The sequence below is a fragment of the Rhopalosiphum padi genome, chromosome 1, assembly GCF_020882245.1.
Source record: "Rhopalosiphum padi isolate XX-2018 chromosome 1, ASM2088224v1, whole genome shotgun sequence".
In the NCBI taxonomy this organism is placed as follows: Eukaryota; Metazoa; Arthropoda; class Insecta; order Hemiptera; family Aphididae; genus Rhopalosiphum; species Rhopalosiphum padi.
The window spans coordinates 37,421,104-37,448,845 of record NC_083597.1 but is presented as its reverse complement, the minus strand read 5'-3'; the positions used below and the strand labels follow the sequence as shown (position 1 = coordinate 37,448,845).

The following is a 27,742-nucleotide window of genomic DNA, read 5'->3' as shown; positions in this document are numbered from 1 at the left end:
CCGCCCCTTATTCGTCGTCCGTGGCCCACGCGAACACGCGCATATTATAATAATACATGGGCTGCTATAGTTTGTTTACAGATTTGTTTCCAATACGCGCGCGTTTGCCGGCCAATTCCCGACAGACGCTTCACGGATGTAATTGCCTGCCGGACTGCCCGTTAAATCCCAAAACAATTTCTCGTTTTCTTTCCGCATCCGCAAAAGGATTTAATCAGTGAATTTCTCGAACCGTTAGATGGTCGATACAAAAAAAAAAAAAAATCACAAAGTTAGATTTAATTAATTATATTATTCACGGCGGTTGGGCGTGTTTAAACATAACTTGTGTCAATAGAAAAATATCCGTATAATTTATTATGTATTATACTTCAAACAACAATAATATATAGGTATGTGTATTCTTTAAAATTTATAGTATAATATAATAATACGATAACACTTTAACATGGTATCGAGAAATTTAATAAGAAAAAAACCCAGAATTTTTTTAGCAGAAATTATTATTATAAAATTATTAACATTATTTTGATTTTTTGATAAATAATCTATTCTTTTAACCAAACATAAACCGGAATCAATAAAATAGAAGTTAATAACTGAATAAATTGAATTGCATGATATAAATTGAAAATTGTTATAAACTTAACTAATTGGCGTGTTTTATAACATTAAAAATAATTATGCATATAATTAGTTTATGTATGTTATTAGTAACTATATAACTAATACCAATAGGTACAGTAAGATCTCGCTAATCCGTTGTGAGGTTTGGGAAAAAAAAGTCGTTCGAATTACCGGTTTGTTCGAAATTTTGAATTAGATACCTATGACGCGATACAATAATTCTCAAGCTCTTTTAGATTATCGCGTCTTTCAGATTAGCCAGTTTTCGGTTTAATCAGACCCGACTATTTTGTGTATTTTCGTATTTATGTCTATTTTTTCTTTCGATAAATGTTGCAGTATTCACGAAGGCATAAAAGTTAAACACGTTCTATTGAGTATTGCCTATGAGTTTATGACCTATGCGTTGACATACCATTAATATATTATATAATTATTATGCAGACAGAGTTGGGCAAAATATTATCTAGGTATAAGTAATGTATTCGAATAAAAATGTATTTGAATAATTTTCAAACATAATGCTAATACAAAATACGAATTTTATTCAATATTTGAATTCTTTAGTTTCTAGTTTCTTCTTTAGATAATTCTATATTTGTTTCATTTATAGTATTTTTCTATTTATTTAAAAAAAAAGAAGATTTACAATCGTGAACTTAAAATACAATTCTAACTATTGTTTTTTAATTATTACCAAAATACCAACCATATGTCAACTAAGAAAAAATAACTGAAAATTATTCAGCAGTTCGAATAACTGTATTTGAAAATTAGTCGAATATTTTTTTATTTATTTACGAATTATTCGAATAATATTATTGAAAAATAATCATTGGAATAATATTTTAATTCGAATAAAATATTATCTAAATAATCATCTAAATAAAATTTTATTCGAATGACGCCCAACTCTGTATGCAGATAATAATTTATTATTATCTGCATACATAATATATTATTGTTATAGTTTTTGTTACCGCTTCTCGAGAACGAGAAGTAATAAGAAGTATATTATATTAAATATACAAATGTTGTAATACATGTACCAACAAATTATAGTTCAATAGTTGTATGATTTAATTATTTTTCAATTGTATGTATGACTAGTATTATGAAAAGAAATCGTATATGATTTATTTAGACCTTTAACCATTGTTTAATTTACCATAACAATTGGAGGAAAATGGATATTGTTCATTTTTGTAATATTTGAAAATTTTTTAAAAAAATATTGTGTCAATCCGCTACTTAAAAATTATATAGGTATAATAAAAAATTGCAAACTGCGTGAACACGGTAGACTCAGTTTAAAGTGAAAAAATTCTTCGTGTAACTCTAGCAGTTCTTTGCTATTAAACTATTACTATGTATCGTTAAAAACTTAGTTATAATGCTTGAAAATTTTTTATTTTATTTTAATACCTACTATTGTTAAACTCAATTATAATATTTTTGTTTACTATTACACTTGTGATTTAAAAAGAATTATTTCAATTTCATTTTTATTTTATAGGTGGTTTGTATATTATTTTTAATTTTTTCGTAGACCCACGATCAATCTAATACTGTAAATATATGTACACTGTACATGCAATATGCCGAGCAAGCTAAATTCTTTATATTTGTTGTTATAATTATAACATGATGATTATACAAATTTGTCGTACAGTTTTTTTTTTTATTGTCCAATACTTTATTCCACTTTCCTATGTACGCACATTAAAATGATAATATATAATATATATTATTCTAGTGTTAATGAATGTAATTGCTCTAAATAATTATACAGTTTATGCGTTGATAATTGACTACGCCTGTTATAATAGCATGTAAACGTGTACAGCAAAGCAAAATCAAAAACCTCGAGAAACAAAATAGTATACAACAACGCCGACGTACAGAAAGGGAAATAGGACAAAACGGCGGAATGGACGGTGGTTGTATACAGATAAATAGATAGATAGATAGATAGATAGGCGGAAATATAGAGATATAAATAACGTTCGTCGAGTGTGAAAAGCGACGCGCGCGTAGGATAAAAAGGCCGAGAGTTCATTTTCCGGACGACCGGGAACCGCTGGAGCGCGGTCAGCTGCTCAATAACCGCGTGCCTGTCTGTGTCGGGCCTTAACTGCAGGGGCCGCACGCGTACATTATATTATATATTTTATTAAATGGCAATTGGATTATTTACGGTAGCCCGTTACCATACATATATATATATATACGACATACGTATTGCAATATTATAATATTATATTAATTATACATCAGTTAGTATTTATTACTATATAAGTATAATGTGTCTACTGTCTATATAAAAGCTAAATTATGCAGCCAACAACTTATATTTATAATAATAAACAAATAAATAATTCCAATTTCCGTATAAACGTGACGAAATGCATTCCCTCCCCACCAAAAGTACCCTTAAACGTGAGACATTATTTTCTTATCTTTCTTTCGAGAATATATTTTTTTCTACAAAAAATGTTAATAGTATTAAATATATATTTTAATTATATGTTATGTAATACCAATATATTTTTCTTTCTAGAAAATGTATATTATAAAAAATGATAAATTTAATATTCAAGTTAAATTTAAAGTTCCTGCCCGTCTTACCCAATCGTTTAACCTCTTTACTATCACTACTCAGTATCTACTCATAGTACAAATTATGGTAGTAATTACTACTAATGATGCATCTTGGCAATAATCACTCACACTTATTTCAATACTTATAATATACTATTATCCTTATGCCTTATCATACATAATATCTACATTCTACACATACATTACTTTTATTAATTATTTTTAAACAACAAATTGTAAAGTTGGTTATGACGTGTTACACCAACTTAGATATACTATTTTTAATACTTTTGTGAATTATATAGGACTCCAGCCCGTAAATAAATAAATAAATAATAATAATAATAATAATAATAAATCTATGAGCTGTGAATAAAAAAAATATATTACAATATATAAAATATTCAGTATTTTCTCTGTTTCGGAGAACGTTCTCCAAAAAGATTTACATAATTACTGTAATTTCATATTACTATAATATTCTTATAAGTTATATAGTCATATAGATTAAGCATAATAATATTTAAAAGGACAATACATCCATTTTTAAGGAGTTTTGTATAGGATATTTCAATAAACATTTTTTAGAAATTTTAAAATTTAAAAATATACTTTTCAAAGTAACATAACTACACATAAGTATATACGAAAGATATCAAAAATATGCATAAATAACTGTTCATACTTATTTTTGATCTATGCAACCATCATAACTTAATAATTATGAATATTTTTTAATTTTATGTATTTAGTTGATAATATTATCAAACATATTATATAAACTATAAAAACATATTCTATAATATTTCACGAAATACGAAAATATTATAGCTACGAAGTACGATTTATGAGTCATAACTTATGACTTAAAGTAAAGTTTAGTGTTCTATTTAAAAGTAAGAAAATTTAAAAAATACTATCTCTTTTAGACTACATTTAAACACGTTAATACTTAATAATATTATCATAGTAAGTTATTTCATTTACTTGTTATAAAGTGCAATGAAAATTGCCTATACTAAATGCCTTAAAAACGATCGGTATCGAGAATACCCTTCATACAAATCTGATATTTGATCTAATTTATTTTTGATAACTAGAGGATTATTTGTATATATTATAGAAGTCTAAATTTAAAAAAATTATATATCACATACATAAAAGATTACTTATTATTTTCTGGTTTCATTTTATTCGTTTTATAAAACGTTATTAAATCACTATAACAAGCTTATTATTACCATTGAATCAACAGTGTACTTAAAAATTAACAGCGTCGTTGTATCGAGAATCTTCCGCTATTAACACTGAGTCGTATAAATGTATAACAAATTGCTGCGTGTATATATTTGTATACAATATAATGTATGCTAATAGTTTTGCACGAATTATTTAATTCATTAAATAAGGCTGCACTTCCGATCGATTCGATGAATATAAAATTTCGTTTTAACCGCGTGTAAATAGTGCGTGTGATCGTTAAGCATATTTACCAAACTCTTGCAGTCTTGGGATTAATCTGGTTCTCATTAGCAAACTGAAAAAAGGAAACTAAATGGGGCTTGAAATAGCAGTACGACATTAAAGTCAAAGAGCATATAACTGCGGCTAGTCTTCCTTGAAATTGCCAGAGCCGTTTTCGCCCCTAATTCGGTCACGGTATTCTGATCTCTGTGCGAATAATAATATATATATAAAAAAAATCAGACCATTATATGTCCTGCGTCATTATTCCACCATTATCTTGTTACAAGGGTGAAATGGAATGCTATTATTTAGCTTTATATGTAGGAACACAATATATATTACTATTATAATATAAGTAGGTATACTATATATTCGTAGAATATACCTATAATGTATTATTATTATTTTACAAGCTCTGAAAACATAATATGCATGACGTACAATATGTCAATATACAAGTAATAAGCTAATAAATAAATAGTTGATAATCATAATATTATTAAAATGAGCGGTACTGGTTTGCGCACAAATACCAAAAAGACAACTTGTTTGGGCACAAAACTATCACTCGTTTGGGAACAGTCGAGCCGTAATCATACACATGGTTTGCGTACAGTTACCTTTTAGACTTTAATAGTTTAATACCTCGCATATTAATATTTCTTTATTATTAAAGTACTTACATGCATTTTCCTTCTCTAATAATTGAAATAAATAATATTTAATACTTGTTCAAGTTAAAAATGCATGATAATTTTAATTTTAATATAACATGATTGGTAAATATACGTATAGGATAATATATACGTGTCTATTATTTTCTGCAATAACGGTTTCCCATTATTTGAATGTATTTAATTTGGTCAATTTCGCCAGATGTATACTTTGTTCATAAGTTTATGCGATGTTCAACTGATTCTATTGACCCCTTAACGGCGATAATTATTTATACTTTTGTCGATTGATGTTATTTTTAATTCTGTTTCGGTTTGTACTTTAAGAATTACGTCTATTACCTGGTGTATGTTAGGATGTGGAGTGTAAAATTGTTGGTTAAAATGCCTGATGTGAATGAGATACACGACCAGCACTTGTCGGGATTTCCACTTTTCCGACCAGCACTATTAGCATTTTTCACTTTTCCACCCGCTGGACGGAAAAAGGTCACTTTCCAATGCTTCAACTGCAGTAGAAAACCAAACTTTCGGTGCAGGCGTGACAAAAATATAATTATATTTTCGTGTGCGCAAACGAGTTCCGATTTTTCAGGTAAAAATTATGGATTGTGCGCAAACAAGTAGCAGCCATTAAAATATGAATTATAAATTATCTATAATAGCCATTGTTGTAAAAAATACTTCAATCAGTATCTAGATACAGATTTTTTTTTAGAAAATAACAATTTAGATATTCTAGATATGAGTATTTTAGTACCTAGATAAATACATTTAAAAGCAAACTATTTTTATTTTAAAGATTTAATAGTTTAAAATAAAATAAATAATACATTATTTAAAATAGGAACAATTTTTTTTATGTCAGATTTCGAATATAATTTTATACATACAACATATAGATACAATAAACAGTCATTGTCAAAATAATAATCTAAATATAATAAGTAAATAATAATAGTTATATATTTATTATTTATATATTCATCATAGTTTAAGAAAATAAAATAGATTAAGTATAGCCAATGAATATTATTAATGTATTAATACGCACCTGGCCGCCCGTTAATAATTATCAAATCATAATTAATAATAACATAAAAATATAAATTTAGTTTTTTGTGTTCATTTTTAAATGAAGTAAAATTTCAAAACATTAGTCATCACTCATCAATTTCATCATAAAGTAAACATCTATTTTGGGTTAAAATGTGTGCACTATTCTACTAAATAGTCGCTCAACTGAAGCGCTAGAAAGGAAATCTATGATATATAATAATATATCATCTGTATCTATGAACTATATTAATTCATAAATACATTATAAACTATATTACTAAATGCCTTAGGGTATTTTAATTGAACTTTTTCTTAAAAATGACTTAAACACTCTATGTCTATAACACTTGAGTCATAATTTACAGTATTTTCATCATTTATACTCTAAACCTAAATATTCAAAAAAATAATTTTCAGAACTATCTGATGTTACTCTATTATTCTGTATTCAAGGTCTAATTCAGTTAAGTTTTTATTCAGCGCTTTACATAGTTATAATCGTATTTTAAAAACTATCCTAGATACATGATACTTCTATTAAGATACACAATATTTTGTATTAAAGCTACATAATAGATACAGTTCATTTTTAAAAAAAACTATCTAAATATATAGATACAAGATACAATACTGAACCGATAATAGTTTAAAATTTAAATATAAAAAAATAAACACATTCAATTTGAGAATGGCATTTTTATATTTATTGCAAAATGAAATATATATTTTGGTCTCGGTGTACTATATTTTTTAAGGAGTATAATTGCTAATTTGTATAGTAATATAGGTATAAAATTATTGCTTTCACTATAGTTACTAATTTTACATTCAGTTATCATGATTGGAATTCAAAGAATTTACTCGTATAAACTGAGTTAAATATTTATGATTTACACACGCTAGGTACCTACCTATATTACCTACTGATATAATACCTATGATTATAATATAATTATTGTTTTTTCGGTTTCTGTGTTAATGTTATAGGTAATAGGTTACCTATAATGTAATTATAATAGGTATAATAATTTAATAGGTTAGGAGCAGTGCCGTACCCAAGATTTATTTTCGGGGGAGGCTTAAACATTCCTACTTACCTCTATAGGAAAATAGGAAAAAAATTAAAAACATATATATACACATACTATTTAAAATAAAAGATTTCGGGGTGGGCTTAAGCCCAAAAGCCCCCCCCCCCTGGATACGGCACTGATTAGGAGTATTATACTCGCTTTACTACTCAACTTTAGTCTATACATATAATTATTATTATTTTTTTTTTTTATTGATCTAAAATATTTATAAATGTTCGTATTTCATACTCAAGAAATAAACAATAAAGCTTATCATTTCCTTGACGACAGCAATTTTATTATTTTTGACAAAAAATGGCCAGTAAAAAGGAAATACGAAAAATAGTATCATAATAGTATAACACATATTATTATTTTGTGTTCATTTTTCTCATAAAAATCAATTTATAATAGTGGGCAAGTGGGTATCGCTCTGCTGTATACTAGAGATGGAGAGTAGGTCATTGGTCGTGTGGATGTATTAAATTTGAATGCAATGACGGGTATCATTGTACACGAAAAACGATTCTGAACGGAGATGATTTGTCAGTCAATGATAATTAGTTGGATATATTATATTATTATTACTTATATTTAAATTATAATATAACGTTATTTTACACGATTTCGTAAAAAATTAAATTTCATACGCTCATAAAATGTTTTCTATATTGACGCTGGAATTTTTTTTTTACAGTTACTTAAACGAAAACTTATGGATAACCTTGTATTGGATTTTTGAACCTTAAGTATAAATCACAAAAATTTTATGAATTTTCAACTTCAAAATTCCTTGCAAATTTTCGTGATTTTGATATATTTTGTAAACATTTGAACTTTAAATGCTTATAAACAAAATTTGTGATAAACAATTTTTGATTTTTTTTTACTACGATAATTAAAACTTATAATAAACCTTGTATTAAATTTTAAAGATTTTTTGGATAGCCAAATTTTTTTTATCGGCATTTCAAGAAAAAAAACTTTAAAAAGTCGAAAATTTCAATTGTCTATATAAGTAGCTTAAAAAAGGTCAAAATATTTTGAAAATTGAATCGTAAATATATAACGCTAATATAAACATTTGGTGAAAATTTCAAGTATTTACAATGATTCGTTTTTGAGTTACAGCAAAATCAAATATCGATTTTGTCGAAAAGTGGTTATGCGTAAATTTCCCGTTTTTCCGTTATTTTTTCAGGGTTTTTCCCGACGCGGAATTTTTTTACTTTTGACCCCCCAAAGTACCAACTAGATGAATTTTCCTTTTCAAAGAGGGACTGAAGTCAAAAATCGAAGCATTATTACTACTCCAAAAAGTGATGACGGACACAAAAATAAAAAAAAAATTAAAAAAAAAAACACACATTGTAAAATCAAAACATTCATCACTCCGTTCAGAATCTAAAAATACATTTTTATGAACGTATGGAAAATAGTAGGTAAATTATCAACAACTTTGTTTACTTATTTATTTATTTATTATTAAAAATGGACGGTATAGGTATATAGTACAAATAGTTCAATGTAAATAGTTTGATACACTGATTATTAATGATATTAATTAGAATATGAAAATAATGCCTAACGTTTCTATATAAAAGATTAGATAAAAAAAATATCATAATAATATAACATATTATGTTGACAAAGTAAATTATAATAATAATAATAATTAATATAAACATTTGGACATGGGTATTGGGTATAGTAGTATGTTTTATTGATGTTTATATTTTAGTATTGTAAGAGTCGACCCAAAGTCTTCGGTTTTATTTAATACTAACTGAAATAATTAGATACGTAAATTCGTAAATAGTAATAATGTAATATTACTAATATTCAAATATTGTATAAACAATAAAAATATCAGTGTATCGTCATTCAATTTAAAAATGGTTTAAATGGGCGCGCATTTGTTATCACTGTTGCTGTTACCACAACTATGGTTCTTACGGTACCAATAGCCTCACAAAACACGATTTGTTTTGTGTGCCTGATGCTGCAGCTTGCTCACTGGTCTGCCCGCCTGAACGTTATCTGATCCGTATCCATGTTTATTATTTTTGCTTTTGATTTAAGATTGGATTGAGTGATTGTTATTTGATTCTTAACTTTAGAGTTAGTTGTACTTTAGTAGTAGTGTGGTGAGTTAAGTTGTGTTTGTCATTGTTTTTATAGTTTCATTTCTGAATCTTCATATGTTTAGACATGGAAAGTAAAGTGTGTAAAGTTATTAATGCTAAGAGAACCCACAGTGATGACGATGACGATAATACAAATACAAAACAAACAAGAAGAAACTCTAGTCGAGATCGTCAATCGACAAAAGATAAATATGACAAGGGTGGTAGACGTAATTACGAAGAGTTAAAAGTAGGTGATCCATACTATTCGGGTGGTACTGCATCGGATTACCGTAAAGGCGAGGATCGGCATAACGATGAATCTAGACACAGAAGACGTCATAGGAGTAGAGATCGTCAAGAAAAAGAAAACAGATCTAAAAATACAGACAGTAAAAAAGAGGAAAAAATTGGTGCTCCATATTATTCTGGTGGAATAGCAAGTATTGATGAACGTGAGAGTGGTGAAGAAACGAGTGACGATGAAGATGATAAAATTGGTCAACGATACTATTCTACAGAAAACGCCGATTCTCAAAGAAAGAATAGTGAAAACTATTGGAACAAATACGCTAAAAAAGATAAAAGACAAAACGTATGTATATATTATAATCAACATAACAATGGTAAATATAAATAAAACTTTTTTTTTTCAGGATGATGTAAGCGATGTACCGCTACATCAGAAAAAAACTGTGGAACTATTAACATCTAAAACTGGAGGTGCCTATATCCCGCCTGCAAAATTGAGAATGATGCAAGAAAGTATCACAGATAAGTCAAGGTGTTTAACAAATTTAATTACCTATTATATTTTAAATATTTATAGACTAAACATTTGCTAAGGTATATTGATGAGAGTGATGTCTATACCAGCGGTTCCCAAACTTTTATGACCCCCCCTGAGAAATAGTTTGTGTTTCGCGGACCCCCTTTTTTAAATAATATTAAACTATTTTTTCAGTAATCAGATATATCTGACGGTACCATAAGGTTCCGCGGAACACACTTTAGGAAACGGTGGTCTATACATTAGGTTTGAATAGATTGTTGTTTTTACACTTAGTTATTTTGAATTTTAAAATAGTATTACCACTATGAAATCCAGATGTTTTGTGCTTTTAATTAATGATTAGCATTGTCAATTCAAATAACTTAAGAATCAAGTTTTTAAATAAATTACTTATACAGTATATATTGTATTATAATTTTATAATAGCATCAACTAATGAATTAGTGGTGATAACTTATAATACAATTAATCAGTGTTTCTCAACCACTATGTCACAATATACTAGTATTGTGCGATATAAGTTAATTGGTATTGTGAAGTATATCAATTAAGTAAATATTATTCTATGAATTAAAAAAAAAATGTTTTGTGTGTGACATGTATGTATGAAGAATATGAAATAAAAGTAGCTCGTTGATACAAAAAAAATGTATAAATATTGCATTAGATTTATGAAAGTAAAAATGTTTCTATCACATACAATAAACAGTTTTTTGTAATTATATGTTATACATTTATTTAATTATAATAATAAGTTTTAATTTTTATATAATTGTAATTTATGGTAATTTTAGTGCTGCATACCAGAGAATTGCCTGGGAGGCATTGAAAAAGTCAATACATGGTCTGACTAACAAAATTAATGTAGATAATATTGGAAAAGTTACTAGAGATTTGTTACGAGAAAACATTGTTCGTGGTCGAGGTTTATTATGCCGGTCCATTATGCAAGCCCAATTAGCTTCAACAACATATACTCATGTGTTTGCTGCTCTAGTGGCCATTATAAACACAAAAGTAATTAAATTAAATTTATTAAAAAATATTAAATCATTATAAACATAATTTGTTAAATAACTATTGTAATAAAATATTTTTAGTTTCCAAACATTGGAGAATTATTGTTGACAAGGTGCATTGTACAGTTTAAAAGAGCATATCGCAGAAACGAGAAATCTCAATGTTTAGGATCAGTAACATTTATTGCTCATTTAATCAATCAAAGTGTTGTAAGTGTTAATTTGTTCATTTATTTTGTGTTTAATTTAATCACATTTCACTAATTATTAAATTCTGAGCAGTGGAATCAAAAAGTATAACATGAAATATATTATTATATCTATAATATTTTTATTATAGATTGATATGCCATCTTTGTTCAGAGTTGTTTTTCAATGTATACAATGATATATTATTGAATTTCAATTTAATTCATCTATTACATCTTTATCACAGTTACCCACTTCCTTGCATCTTAATATAATTATTTTTATTTTGTATTTTAGGCACATGAAATATTAGCTTTAGAATTATTAACTTTATTTGTGGAGACACCTACGGAAGATTCTATAGAGGTAGCTGTGGCATTTTTGAAAGAATGTGGGCAGAAAATGAGTCAAGTTAGCAAAAAAGGAATGAACGCCATTTTTGATATGTTACGCAATATATTACATGATGGACAACTTGACAAAAGGGTAAGTACATAATATTATAGATATAATTTAAGTATACATTATTTATTTTTAATTATTTTAAATACAAATTAAATTGTGAATTATAAAATATAAAAATATAAACATAGATAATTTGTATGAAAAAATATTATATAATATTAAGATATCAAACCATTGCATTTTAAGTATAAAATTAATTGTAATTCTGAAGATTACTCATTATAAATAAATTTAAATTTAAAGTAAAGTAATTATGATTGTAATTTTTCATTCTAAAAATATGAAAATTCAGGTATAAAAATTAATAATAAGCTCATATTTTTTTATTTATGTTTATATTTTTGTTTATTAAAGTGCTTAAATCCTTGCGTAAATGCATGCTTGCTTAATATTTTTTTTAAGATGTGATAAAATGTTTTAGGTCCAATACATGATAGAAGTAATGTTTCAAATACGTAAAGATGGATTTAAAGATCACCCAGCTGTAATTGAACAACTCGATTTAGTACCTGAAGAGGATCAGTTTACACATTTACTAACTTTAGACTCTGCTAAAGAGCCCCAAGATATTCTCAGTAATATTAAATTTATTCTAAAATAATATTTTATTTTAAAAATATGTCTTTTATAGATGTTTATAAATTTGATCCGGACTTTGAAGCTAATGAAGAACGTTATAAATCACTGAGAGCTGAAATATTAGGGTCAGACAATGAAGAGGAAAGTGGGTCAGAAAATGATGGTGATGATGATGATGACGATGATGATGAAGATGATGGCGAAGAAAAAGGTACAGTTATATTTAATTTAAGATCAATTGTTTTATTTTATTAATGATACAACTTAATTATTTTGTTACAATTTAAATAAGTTATAATTAATTTTAAATAAAACATTTCTAAAAATCTATATAGTTAAAATGTGATTTCTTTGAATTAGTTTTTTGAAATTTATAAACATAAAATATTTAATATTAACATTGAGTTGAACATTTGTCTGCTTTATAAATTAAAATAATCTGTGGAAACAATAATGTTTTAGTTGATTACACAATTAAAATAAAGTGTTAACGTCTCTGTCATATCTTCAATTTAATATACATTAAAATTTTAGATTTTTAAAATTATTATTTAATTAAGTTTTATTGAGAATGATTCATCAAAGATTATAGATATAAGTATTGTATTGTTTTTAACATATTTATAGACGTTATGTTTCTTAATATGTTAAAAACTATATATAATATATTGGGTAAAATAAAAATAATTATTTATAGTAATTAGGCAAGTTACAGAATTAAATATAAAACTTTTTTTTTAAATTTAATTTTAATCTTTAGTAAAATATTAATGATGTATGTGTTTTTAATTCATAGTTTTGTGCTTTATTTGATAACAAAAACGTCTATAAAATGATTTTATTATTGTTTGAATGAAATTATCAATTGTCGGTATTTTTCAAGTCCTAGTTGTTTTGTATGAACCATAATGAATTGGAAATTATTCTAGTTTTTCACAGTTTTTCTTAGATAGAAAAAGTAAAGAGCAAATAACTAGCTTCCATTGTAAAAAATCATATTTCTAACTAAGGATTTTTTTCTATTTCTATAAAAAAATTTTACCTGCATGTGTTATTTCTGTGTTTTAAACATACAACATAGTAAATTTGGGTTTAGAAAAACCAATTATGTGTTGTTAGCTTAAATAATTGAGTGAATTTTCTTATTATTAAACAATAAACTTAAAGATATGTATATTATTTAGGGCACATCATGGGTTTTTATTAATATTTAATTTTAATATAAGTTATAAAAATGTAGAATATTTTAATTTTAAAATGATCATATTATCTTGCTTAAAAAATGTCAATTTTAAAATACAAGACGAAGACAAAATATGTAAGCATGCTATCTTCTTAATAAAGCAAATTTATGATATATGGAGATCCCAGTTAAGTTTAAAGTTACAACAAGATATTTATATAATGTCTTCAATCTTAAGGGTAAATGGAGTTTTAGTCTTTAGGATGATGTAAGCAATACAATATAGTTTATATAATAGATAGTACTATAGAGTTTCTTGTTGGTTCACTGCGACTTACCATTTTATTACCCAAATATGAAAACCATTTAGGAGGGTTTGTATGATCATTAAAATAGTTTCTAGTTTGTTTATGTTTATATATACTGCACCAATTGAACTAATCCCAAAACCTAAATTTTAATTAAAGACTAATAGGGACTCTCTTGATTTTTATAATTTTTAATGTTATTAAAAACTGTTTTTAATGGTAGACAAGCCAAGGTCTTCAAATTTATAAATATGAAAGATCTAAAGCTGCATTAAAACAATTATTCATTTTTTTTTTAGACAATTAAAGCTTCAGTTATTGATTTTATGGATGAATAGTAAAATTAGGTGTGTTTGTAAGGTTAGTTATTGAAATTGAAATTCACAATTTATATTACATTTCTCAAAATTCATCCCAAATACTTCTCAATTGAAATATGATATTTACTATTTTGTTCTATACTTCTATTTATTTATCTGAATGACTATATTAATATTATAATTTATCAATATTTAATTATTAAAGTAGGTATCTTATTATAAAATGTAAATAATGTTAATTTACAAAAACTAAAAAAAAAAATTATTTATTCACGGTTTTAGTTAAGATAGATGTGAATTTTGTGGTATTAAAATAATTTATAATTTATAATTTTCTGTATCCTTTATATTAACTTTTTTATTTTTTAATGTATAATTTGTAAGTTTTAATAAAATTTATTAGAGATATATAAAAAAGTGTAATATTATTAATATTATATTTTTTTTTTAGAAGGAGAAGGTAAAGTTATTATTGATAATACAGAAACAAACATGATATCATTACGTAAAACAATTTACTTAACGATACATTCATCATTGGATTATGAGGAATGTGCTCACAAATTGATGAAAATGCAATTGAAACCTGGTCAAGAAATAGAAATGTGTCATATGTTTTTGGATTGTTGTGGTGAACAAAGAACCTACGAAAAATTTTTCGGCCTTTTAGCACAAGTAAGTATTTAGCTTTAAATTAGTTTAGTGGTTCTCAATCTGGGGGTGAGCGTGTAAATATTGCTGAAGAGGCACAAACAGTTATTACAAAGTAAAGTTGTATTTATTAAATTATTTTTATTTTAAAATGCAGGGAAAGAAATTATACGTTTTTTTCAATTCATAGAAGAGGCACAAGATTTTTGAACTGTAGAATAGAAGAGGTTGGGAACCACTGATTTTGAAAAATATTTTAAACAATTTTATGTTATCCATTAGAATATTTTTATTTCTTCATGACTTAATTTATATTTTTAACTATTTTCAGAGATTTTGTCAAATAAATAATATGTTTATTGAGCCATTAGAAAAAATTTTTATCGATAGTTATGCAACTGTCCACCGTTTAGAGACAAACAAATTACGCAATGTTGCAAGATTCTTTGCACATTTATTGTTTACAGACTCTATATCATGGGTTGTCTTATCCACAATACATCTAAATGAAGAGGAGACAACTTCTTCTAGTAGGATTTATATTAAGATTCTGTTCCAAGAACTAGCTGAACACATGGGACTTAATAAATTGAATGCTCGAGTTCAGAATCCGTAAGTTAAATTATTTTAATCTATCTTAACACTTATTTTATTTATATACTTTAGGTACATTAATTGTAAATGTATAAATAATTTGTTTCAGGGAATTAAAACTAGCTTTTGAAGGAATTTTCCCTAAAGATAACCCAAAAAATACTAGGTTTTCTATCAATTTTTTCACCTCTATTGGTTTAGGAGGCTTAACGTAAGTTTTGATAATATTTTATCAAATTTTAATAATAGTTAATATTTTTAAGTAATATTATTTAATCAATTGTTTATTTGGTATTATAGTGACGAATTGAGAGACTTTTTAAAAGTACAACCCAAACAAGTTCCCGCTGTTGCTACAATCATTGACCAGCTGTCAGAATCATCAGATAGTGACAGTGACAGTAGTTCTAGTAGCAGCAGCAGTAGTAGTAGTAGCAGTAGTGGTAGCGGCAGTAGTGGTAGCAGCAGTAGTGGTTCCAGCAGTAGCAGCAGCAGCAGCAGCAGTAGCAATAGTTCAAGCAACAAAAGTAAGAATGAGAATAAAATAAGTAAATACTATGTTATAATAAAGAATAAATATAGGTAAATCAAGTTATTCATTTATTTTTTTATTGTTTATAAATACATATAAAACATTAAAAATTATACTTATGTTTATTTCAGAATATTATGTATTGATTTTTTATATAAGTCTTATATTCTAAGCATTTTTCAAGTCTTCCAAGTCCAAAAACAATATTATTTTTAATGAACTATTGAAGGACACTTATAAATAATCTAAATTTAAATTAAATGTTTGTATATGATTTAGCTAATATACTGATAGTCAGCTCATGGTGTAACAAATTTTAAGGGATAAATAAAAGTTTGTTATATTGAGAGTTTATTACATCGGTTTTCATATTATATCACAATATTTTTTTAGGGAATTAGTTTCGTTTGTTATATCACAAATTGAAATAACATATTATTTTATAGAATATATTTTTTTTAATTAATTAGTTTATCTTTTTTTTAATAAATATATATTTTTTCTCATACATTTAAGTATGTTATTAATGTAATATTTTAGAAAATAAAAAAAAGTTTTAAATAAAATGATAAAAGTAAAAATTATGTATTTAGGTATTGGAATTTAAAAAAAAAATTATTAGACATTTTATGAGTTAAAATGTATCTATTGTGACTTGACAATATCTTTTATATATATATAGAATTTAATAAATATACTTTTCTTATATTTTACAGAAAATAAAAAAAGAAAAGATCATGATAAATCTAAAAAAAATGTAGAAAAAAAGGAAAATGAAAAACCTAAAAAAAATGAGAAAAAAAATAAAATTGATAAACCTAGAAAATATGAAGAAAAAAAGGATAATGATATACCTAGACAAAAAGAAGACAGAAATGAAAATGATAATTGGAAAAGAAATGATGATAAAAAAGATAATGATAAATCTAGAAAATATGAAGATAGAAATGGAAAATCTAGAAGATACGAAGAAAGAAAGGAAAGTAATGATAAACCTAAAAGATATGAAGAAAGAAGAGATAATGACCGATCTAGAAAACATGAAGATAGAAATGAAGATGATACATCCAAGAGAAATGACGAAAGAAAGGATAATGACCGATCTAGAAAATATGAAGATAGAAATGAAGATGATACATCCAAGAGAAATGACGAAAGAAAGGATAATGACCGATCTAGAAAATATGAAGATAGAAATGAAAATGATACATCCAAGAGAAATGACGAAAGAAAGGATAATGACCGATCTAGAAAATATGAAGATAGAAATGAAAATGATACATCCAAGAGAAATGATGAAAGAAAGGAAAATTATAGACCTAGAAGAAATGAAGAAAGAAAGGAAAATGATAGACCGAGGAGAAATGAAGAAAAAAAAGAAAATGATAGATATAATAGAAATGAAATTGACAAAACTAAAAGAAATGAAAATGAAAAATCTCGAAGAAATGATGACAGAAGAGAAAATGATAGATCTACAAGAAGAAATGAAGAAGGGAAAGAAAATGATAGACTTGCAAGAAAACGGTAAATTACATGATTTTGTTTTATATTCTTTTAACTTTTTAAATATATATATATTTATAATTATGTAATATTTAAGCACTCAATGTCAATAATTATTTTGAAATACAAAAATAAAATGATTTATTGATTTTAATTAATTTCTTTATTGTACATATCATTAATTATTGGATTATGTAAATTATGTAATTTAGTATTTGATATAAAAGAAACTATTAAATATAATATTTTCTATTTTTCATAAATATTTCAATTATTTAATTGAATATAAGTCATTAAGTGATAATAAACAAAAATACAATATACCATAATTATTTACATAATTTGCACAAATACATAATTATTTGTGTTCACAAAGTCATTAAAATCTAATCGCCGTGAACAGTAGAACTTGTGATTCGTCTTAATGGATTGGTTATCGCAAGGCAATTGTCTCAAAATTAAAATGTGGTGATAGGTAGATTAGATTAGTAGTTAAATTGTACTATGGGTTGCATCAGTTGTCATACTTTAAACCAGAATTGTAGTTATACGTTATACCCAGTCTTGTAAAAATACTATTATAAAAATATATTTTACGAATACTTACAAAGTATTTGAATATAAATATAAGTAATTTTTTCTTAAATTGTATACTATAATATAATATATATGTATATTGTATATCACTATATCAGTATTATACGTATACCTAATACCTATTATGTTACTAAATAGTAATTATCATGGATTTTAACAATTTCACAAATACTATAACATGTCTGACCATTTAAAGATAAATACGTCTATGTAAACATGTATTTCATTCGCATATATTTCAATTAATATCAGTAATATCTATTAATAAAATTATTAGATTTTAATTTTTCTTAAAAAAATTCAATACAGATGTATTGGATACATATTTTTATACGTTGTGGCATTTTTTTAATTTTAAACATTTTTGTGAAAAATAATTAATAAAACAAATTTTTTAGTATTTAAATTTTGTTAAAAATACTTTTAAAAAGTATTTAAATACTACAAAATTATACATATTAGAATACTTAACAAGACTTGTTGTATTACGATAAGAAAGATCTGTTTTTTATCATTAAACAGTACCTGTACGTACCTATATGATATACCTATGTATCACATTATACCTAGCTTGTAAAATTACGTATTCTTCCATACTATATTGATATAAACATACGATTTTATTATTAAGTATTGTGTGGTAAATAGATAAATTGAACAATAGTCGACATGATTAAGAGGCCTTTGCAACTACACTCAACTTTCCTGACCTTATATTCTTAAGACCGTGACTGTACCTACCTATCAATGGGTAGTTACTAGCTAGGTATACTACTATACTAGACTAGTGATTATATATCAGCAGGAAAATGCATTTAAAAAATGTACCTATTCAAATATAAACCGATGGTGAATTAGAAAACTAATGAGGTAGGTTATGAATGATTACATTAATGAATAAGGTAGGTGCCCATACCAGATGTCTCATATGGTGATATAGATGGAAAAAGTACCTATAATAATGAATTAACTCCAGTGTCTATACCTAATAAAATAATAAGCTATAGTGGGTAGTAAAACACGGTTGCCCGCAGAAAAATGCATTTTAAAAAGCAAAAAATTTGAATTGTCTATGTAAAGCTGTTACGTGATAGTAACAATAAAATGTTCAAAGGCGCCAGTTCAGTTTTAAAATAGATCTGCCAAAATACAACCAAAATACAGTAAAAAAAGTAAAACATATTACTGTTTTAAAAGGTAGGGCGAAGTTCCTTTATATAGGTAGTCTATCTGCAGAAGTTTCACAAACACCCTATACTCTTAAAAAGACATAACATTAGCTTTGTTTGAAAACGCCGTCTACAGGTGGTTATGAGCCATATGAGAAGAAAAAAATGTGACTTTTATTACTTTTTATATGTTTATATCGTTACGGAAAACACGCCTGATCGTGGATGAGAAGTTTCGAAGTTAAAAACTTACTCTTACACCCGGTAATGCATAAAATGTAGTTTTTAAAAAAAAAAAAAACGGTTTTTTCGAGGCCTTCAGTGGTACATTTTGAGATAACCGCAATTAGGTATAATTGTTTTAAAGGTAAAGTGACGATTCTTTCAAAATGTTTGCCTATTTGCAACTGTACCGTGAATACCTTTCATTGTAAAAAAGAGGTAAAATTAGTTTTTTTTGTTAAAAAAAACCGTCCACTGGACTTAGTGTCACTGGACACTGATAACTATAGACTATTAAATATTATAATACCTATAGTCCTATCAATTATTCACAATTTAACGTACTTATATCGAAATAAAATGTTAATATAGGTTATATATGTTTTAGTTTACTGATGACATGATGGTAGTAATATGCACGGAACAATAACCGATAAAACAAGAGATAGGTACATACCTAACTGCGGTAGGTACATTTATATGCAGCAGGTCGAAAGAATACAGTTTAATGAAGTTTAAAAAGCTAAATAATTAAATTAATTATTGATGTGTGTTGTTTTACGAGGAGAAGAATGCAGTTTATTAATCTTAATATTATAAAGAAATACATTATTAAATATTTAAACGATCATAGGAATATTAGGAATGGTCAGGCAAATGTATAAGAAAGGTATACAAAATTAATAAACGCGTGTTTAATATAAAAATAAATGAGCAGAGGAACATTTTCACCCACTTGCCAATGCATTTAAGGAGGGAAAATCAAATTATAAAAATAATTAATGAATAATCGGAAAATAAACATTTTTTATCTTATTCGTTTTCCATACTTAGCTATCGAAATACCTATCTAAGATCTATGAATGACTATAATATAAACTCTGATAACGTACACCGTTTGGTGCGAAACGTTTTAGACCACAACGTCTACAACTATTGTATAGTCTATAATACAGCTACAAAATAACACTGGTTAGCATAACAACAGCTGCAGTCGTGTAATATGATTGTGTTTTGTGTGTCCAGCTACGTTATGACTTATGACGCTATATATTTTACGCGGTAACGGTGATGTGTAATAACTAATAGTCGATAAACGTCGTCTGTTTGAACAACAAAAAAAAAAAAAAAATCAATTTATTGATACAGATATATATTTCTATAGAAATAGCCGTTCGGGAGTTTTTTCTTTTCGAATTTCTGATTTCCGTTTTTCGATCATTTATTAGGCATCGTTCACTTCGGACGACGTTCGAATAATATTTATACATATTATGCACCTATAATAACACAAACGGTTCGTCATGCAGACCTACGCCGACTTTGACGCGGACGACACTGACCGGTTTCCGGTTCCGGTGATCGGCGCCAGTCTTCCGGTGGAGATCGTCGGCCGCCGAGTGCACCAGCCGCGGGACATGTTCGACTGGGAACGCAGCGAAGCGCGGGCCGACGTTTTGGTGTTCGTCCACCACATGAACGACGTGGTGAAGCGGTACCCGTCGGCGGCAGCGGCCAGGCGGCGATGGCGGCGTCGGCAGCAACGCGGCCGCGACTGCAACGTGGACAAGGTGATGGCGGTGTTGCGGGTGGTCGGCGAGTGGGCGGAGAAACGGTGCAGCGAGCCTGCTGGCCACGATCACTTGCCAATGATGTCAGCCGCCGAGCATTTCGGCCACTTCCACGGCCAGTTGCGGGCCGAAGGACGGGCCCTGTTGGACCGGACGTACGATAGCGGTTGCGGCCGGGCTGACTACCGGAGCGTCATGCTTCCGGCGTACTTGGAGCGGAGCTTCGGCGACCCGGTGACGATGACCTACGGGCCGGCGCACGAACTGTCGTTTTGCGTCTTCCTGGTGGCGCTGTTCAAGCTTCACCGCTTGACGTGGGCCGACGAACCGTTCATCGTGACCGTGATCTTCGACAGGTGCATTTGCATTATGATTTATCATTATACTCATAACTATAATAGTGTTCGGACATCTTATGAAGTATAAAATTTTGAAATATTTCAATATTTTAATACAATTTGTTTATTTTTAAAATTAATTTTATTTTTACGAACATTAGTATTGTCATTTCATTTATATAAATGTTTAATTTACTAAAAGCCTAATTAATTAATTAGTTATATACAGTCGAGTCGCCATAACTCAAAGTTGAAAGGAGATCAAAATTTGATTCGAGATAATAATATCATTGATTATATCATAATCAATGATAATATGTATTATTCGAGATTTTGAGATATATAACTCAAATTTATATATAATTTATATTTCTAAGAAAATAAAAAAAAATTCAAGTTGTCGAGTTTTTCGAGTTATCGTGACTCGACTGCATTTTAATATTTATATAAGTAGTAAGAATTATTTATAAAACAATATATAAATTAAAATATAATATTATGTTATGAATTTATCATAACATAATCATCTATTTCGGTACTATCTATTTCAATGTCTAAACTCTATTCTTCTTCGTTTTCCAAGTTAAAATATAATTAATTACTCACATGAGCGTTGACTTCATATTCAATTTCTGGTAGAAATTGTAGCTTTTTATCACTGTCTTTAGCAAATACTTCTATGCATTTTTCAATATAGTTATTAAATATTAATATTAATGATTAAAGCTACAACTTATATTATTATTAATTAATAAATAATTATCATCAATATTTGTATAAAAAAATGTAATGTTTCACATTTTTGTTTCACCCTATAGCGAAATATTTCAGACTTAAAACACTAATTATAACTAGGGGCACTTAGGGATTTGGTATTATAAATATTAGTTAATAATTATAATTATAATTAACTTTAAGTTTATGCACTATAAATTACCGACATAATATAATATTTTGCTTTTTTTTTAGTACATAAATATGAGTAAAAACCCTTTTAATTCTACTATAGGTATAATTGTTATTTAGATGTCGTTGAATGATAATTAAAAATATTATTTTATTTTACATTTAGAAATAAAATAATTTAAATAGAAAATTATTAAATTATATTATATGTTTTTTAAATATTAAATTTATTGATTATTCACAATCAAAAACTTTGATCAGTGCTGGTCGGTGTCATGTCGACAAATACAATTGTAAATAAATATTTTACCGACATCCCTTTTAGAAGTAATTTGTTTTGACAATTATATAATATTTCAGTTTAATATATGCAATTAATAGCGAACAATTTGAAAAATAAACGATTATAAATAAAAATACCCTGAAGCGTTAATATTATGCAAAATAAAATGTTGTGATTGGATTTGTATAGGTGTCTAAGTGTCATTCAATTTTGTATGTAAATGTACGAACTTCTTAATTATTATAACAACGATTTCGATTCGGACGAAGAAAAAAAAATAAAAACCCAAATTAAGTATTTTGGTACTTGTGTTGGGTTAAAAGTCATTGTTTGATAATAATGTGTTACGGTATAATAAAACGAATTACCTTATTCACGTTATATAATCAAAACATACCTATAGACTCCGATATCCCATAAATCGAACTAAACGCATAATATGTCCCCCGGGAAAACCTCATCTAGTTTATACATATACAGACTATATAATTATGTAATCGGAATAAAAGTAATGCATTTCAGCCCCCTTCGTAACATCGACGTTTGAGCCGGCGGGGGGGGGGGGGGGCTGCAACAGTTCGTATATTCAAATCGTGGATACCTCCTAGACAGGACGGTACTGCACGTGTAAATAGGTCGGGTGATAAATCATCACTATACTTACCGCGCGGCTGGTTTATCAATAACGTCCGCAGAATATACAGAGTGATTCTTTTATCATTCTACACTCATTATTTCGTCAAGTATTGACGACTTTGTTTCATTTTTTTTTTTCAAAATATTTTGTATCATGCTATTCTCAAACTGTATGAGATTTTTATTTTTTTCCCCTTTTATTTAATAGCGAATAACCACTATCGGCTTTTTATTTTCAAATAGTAACCTACATTTTAAATGTACTAAATTAAGGGCTATTTTTTTTTTTATGAACTTTAACATTCAAATTATTATTTTTCGTTCATTTTTTTGCGAGGTATAGCTTTTCAATGTTGGCGGTTTTTGGTTTTTATAATACTTCTTGTTTCTGGACACCAGTAGTGATAAGATAATATATAATAAGAATTAAGACTTAAGAGGTATATAATATTTTCATACGTAATAAACTCGTTATCGACTATCGACGGAGTGATGAACTTTGTACCTGTAATTATACCAATGCCTCACAGCCGTAATAACCTGTAGGATGATCACTTAAAAACCTCAAACCATTCAAATTTAAGCAGCTATAAAACTCACTAATGGTTAAATGAAAAATAGTGATTTTAACGTTAAAATTCATAAAAAAAATAGCCTTAGATATTACTATTTTATGATATTTTAAATATAGCTTACCATTTGAAAAATCAAAGTCGATAATAGAGGTTTCACTATTGAATAAAAGGGTGAGAAAAATGAAAAAAATCAATACTTGACGAAATAACGATGAGTGTATAATGATAAAAGAATCACTCTGTATACTACCCAAACGATTGTCATTTTTCGACTGGCAGCAGTACCCGATCTGGCGATTTCCAATTTTTATCATTATTCATGATGACCATCAGTCCCATCCCCTATAGCCGTAGGCGCTGTCCGATAAAAAAAATCAACCTGTGGCAGTCGAATGTGTGGTGAAAATCGGTACGGGAAAAACATTATTGGACGTGCTAAGCGATGACATTACAGTGCGCACCTCGTACACCGCAGTAGTCGCCCTTGTAAAAGCGTGTTTTAATTTGCAAAAATATATCGAGACAAACACCCGGCGACTTTTGGGTGGTCTGCGCCCGTACCTATTACCTGGTAAATAGTACTAAATTATACCGTCCGCTCGGCGCAGGTACTTGGACGTTGTGGACTACGTGATACGGTCCTACAGGCTGTGCCCGTCCGCGGGCAGCGAACGCGGTAACTGGTGCCTGAGCGGTTACCAGTTCGTCGGGTTCCTGTGGGGCAGTGCACAGCTGGCCGGGACATACGGCGACGACGGTTCCGGTTCCGACGGACGACTGCCAACAATGTCGTCACCGGCGGCAGCGGTGCCGGACGCGGACGCGTGCCGACGGCACCGGGACGAGTACGTGTTCGCCAAGTGCATGGACGCCGCGCACCGACGGGCCAAAACCGGCGTGCCGCTGTGGTTCCATTCGTACCAACTGTGGAACTTGACGGCCCTGCCGCGGTGGGACCGGGGTGAACGGTTGCCTGATGGCCGCGTACCAGTGTGACGTGCTTGACCGGTTCGAGGTCGTCCGCCAACTGGCCTTTTGCGAACTGTTTAAGTTCGCCCAAAACGTCCGGCCGCCCGGCACGTCGTTTTACGACATTATACCAGCGGCGCCGGCATCGGAGACGGCCGTGGTACGGACGACGGCCAACGTTTCGGCCGACTACGACGACGACGCCACCGACGACGAAGGAAGAACCGCTGAATGCGGAGAATGGGAGGACGGTGAAACGGAAGACTTCGAAATAGTGGCGAACGAAGGACTAATAATATACTAAACACTACTTGCCTATAGTATATTGCGAGGCCGATAAATACCTACGAACGAAAAATCTTACAAATTTCCGTTTCGGGTTTTTAAATACATCGAATACAAATCATTGTCGTACAAAAACCGTATAAGTTCACGTCAGAAAGAGCTTTTATGGTAGAGCGATCTGTTGAATATAATATAATATCATCATTGGCATTTAATACTTTTTTACTCATTAAAGACGTATCTGTCAAAAACCATACAAATGGTCAAGATAAATAGTATTATTTTAGAATTATAATCCATATTAGAAGTATGATGTGGTGTATCTCATAACTCTAGGAACGGGGTTTGAACTATTAAACTTGAACTGAACATTAAGATCTTTTCTACATCGTGGTTTTCACGTCATATAGATCATTTTTTTCCTAATTTAAGCATAATCATGCTGAAATCTGCGGTCACATGAAATTTGGAATACCCTGTATAGTATTAGGTATACAATATTACAAACATGTGCAAAATGTATAAAATGTTATTTAGTTTTTTTTTTTACAATATTTAAATTATTACTCAACTACATTTATAATATTTAATACATACCTACCTAGGGTGTGAAAAAACATTTTATTTATTGTAGTTCGGATTGCTATTTAATAAAAAAAAAAGGTATAATTCTAACGTAATTATTATTTATTACTAATCAATCAATAATCTCTTGCTTTATTATTTTGGAATTAAACGTTTGACTAAAGAATTTTCAATATTGAATATAATAGAATATAATTCATAAATGTTATGTTCTATATAAACTCATAAACAGATAACTCAGCTTGTAATGCTTGCATCTTAATTTTAACTTTTATTTATTAAAAATGTTAATTATTCAATTTAGGAATAATGTATTATAATTATAATGTGTTTAATACGTGTCATTCGTGTCAACCCTGGTATATATATACTAAGTATATGTTAAATTAAAAATTAATTACCTTTGGTTTGAAAACGGATACATTTTTTACTCCATTTTTTTTTTGTTTTCCAATCTGATTTATGTATAGCCAGGATACACATCCATGTACAAAACAATTCATTTTTATAATTATTACTATATTAGGTGCTTACTACTCGCTTGTATTTTATATAAAATAATACATTTTTATCATGACTCGTGTAAATACATTATTATACATCTTTTATCATATCAATAATAATACTAATAATAGGTATCTATAAAAATATTTCAAATTCTAGTAAAACTATCGTGCGGACGAAAACGGGTCTGTTTTATTTACGGCCGTCAATGTGAGTGCGAGCTCCTTATCTTTAATCTTCATGGTTATTACTAAATTCTATACATAATTATCATAGTGCCACTTCTAAATTGGGCGGTGGTCATTTGGGTAAAGGTAATAATTTTGACCAAAAAATAATAATCCGTTCGGGTGAGTGAAATTATTTTTACCTTTATGCAAGGTAAAAACCTGGTGTCAGATACGGGTGATATAATATTATTGCTAATCATTATTAATCACTATTATCAAAAATGTAAATAACTAATTGTTGAATGTATATAATAAGCATTTTCATACCACCCAAACAGTATTTTTAATTAGTCCAAACTAGGAACTCCAAACAAACCATATTTTGTTTATATATATTGTTTTACAATTATTATGGACCATTACAAATTTTTTCTGAACAAATTTTCGACTATGGTCGAGTAATATAACCATTAGTCAACCGCAACGTTTTATTATTGTACTATTTGGCTTTATAATAAATTAGGTTTTAAACTAAGTACCTATGTGATACGTATATGATACGCTCTTATGATACTCTTATGACATAATATGTATAATACAATATAATTTGTGATTTGTATTTATTTTTAATTATTTTATGCCTAACTATTTTGTTTAATAATTATTATTGCAATCAGCTTTAAATGTTGTCAGATCAATGTTTAAAATACGTTGTAAAAAAGTTGTAAAAAAAAAAAAACTCAATTAAATAGGAATGAAGTGCATAATGATAAATAAAATAGGGGTGAATATTTTTAATTGTGCCTCGGGCGCCAAATCGTAACGGCACAGCTCTGATAATTGATGTCATACATACAGGGTAAGTGACTTTGATATAATAGATTATAAAGATTAATGTTTTACAAAATATAAATTGTTGATTAACTAAATTTATAAACATTTGTTCTTCTTCTTCTCGTGTCCAGTTAAAAATTGCCAATAATCAGTAATCACAGTTAGTTATAAAATAGGTAACATATATATTATATATATAAAGATTTTTTGATTTCCAAAGACTCAACAATTTAAAAATGTCCTACATTTCTTGAGAAATTTTATAATAATCTATTATAACATATTTTATTTATTGTAATTTAAAAACTTTATTCTCTGGTTCAAAAGTATTT

The 27,742-nt window shown here is 27.9% G+C and overlaps 2 protein-coding genes across 2 annotated transcripts; both read left to right on the top strand.

Annotated features, from left to right (window-relative positions):
- Positions 1-9,528: 9,528 nt before the first annotated feature.
- LOC132931513 (pre-mRNA-splicing factor CWC22 homolog) lies at positions 9,529-17,920 on the top strand. The gene is made up of 12 exons (XM_060997431.1): positions 9,529-10,222; positions 10,284-10,411; positions 11,215-11,437; positions 11,521-11,649; positions 11,926-12,114; positions 12,515-12,668; positions 12,725-12,883; positions 14,935-15,158; positions 15,466-15,746; positions 15,838-15,939; positions 16,029-16,255; positions 16,977-17,920. The coding sequence occupies exons 1-12, from the start codon at positions 9,713-9,715 to the stop codon at positions 17,789-17,791; spliced, it is 3,141 nt and encodes a 1,046-aa protein (XP_060853414.1). The 5' UTR covers positions 9,529-9,712; the 3' UTR covers positions 17,792-17,920.
- Positions 17,921-21,058: 3,138 nt separating this feature from the next.
- Positions 21,059-25,336, top strand: LOC132925653 (serine/threonine-protein phosphatase 2A activator-like). The gene is given in 3 exon segments (XM_060990028.1): positions 21,059-21,681; positions 24,672-25,023; positions 25,025-25,336. Coding segments are annotated over 3 exon segments (1,287 nt in total).
- The last annotated feature ends 2,406 nt before the right edge of the window (positions 25,337-27,742 follow it).

Excerpts from the sequence above, each read along its gene's own strand:
- LOC132931513 (XM_060997431.1), top strand. The coding sequence starts at position 9,713 with ATGGAAAGTAAAGTGTGTAAAGTTATTAATGCTAAGAGAACCCACAGT. Across the intron at positions 10,223-10,283 it reads AAAAAGATAAAAGACAAAAC|GATGATGTAAGCGATGTACC; the intron begins GTATGTATATAT and ends TTTTTTTTTCAG. Across the intron at positions 12,884-14,934 it reads AGATGATGGCGAAGAAAAAG|AAGGAGAAGGTAAAGTTATT; the intron begins GTACAGTTATAT and ends TTTTTTTTTTAG.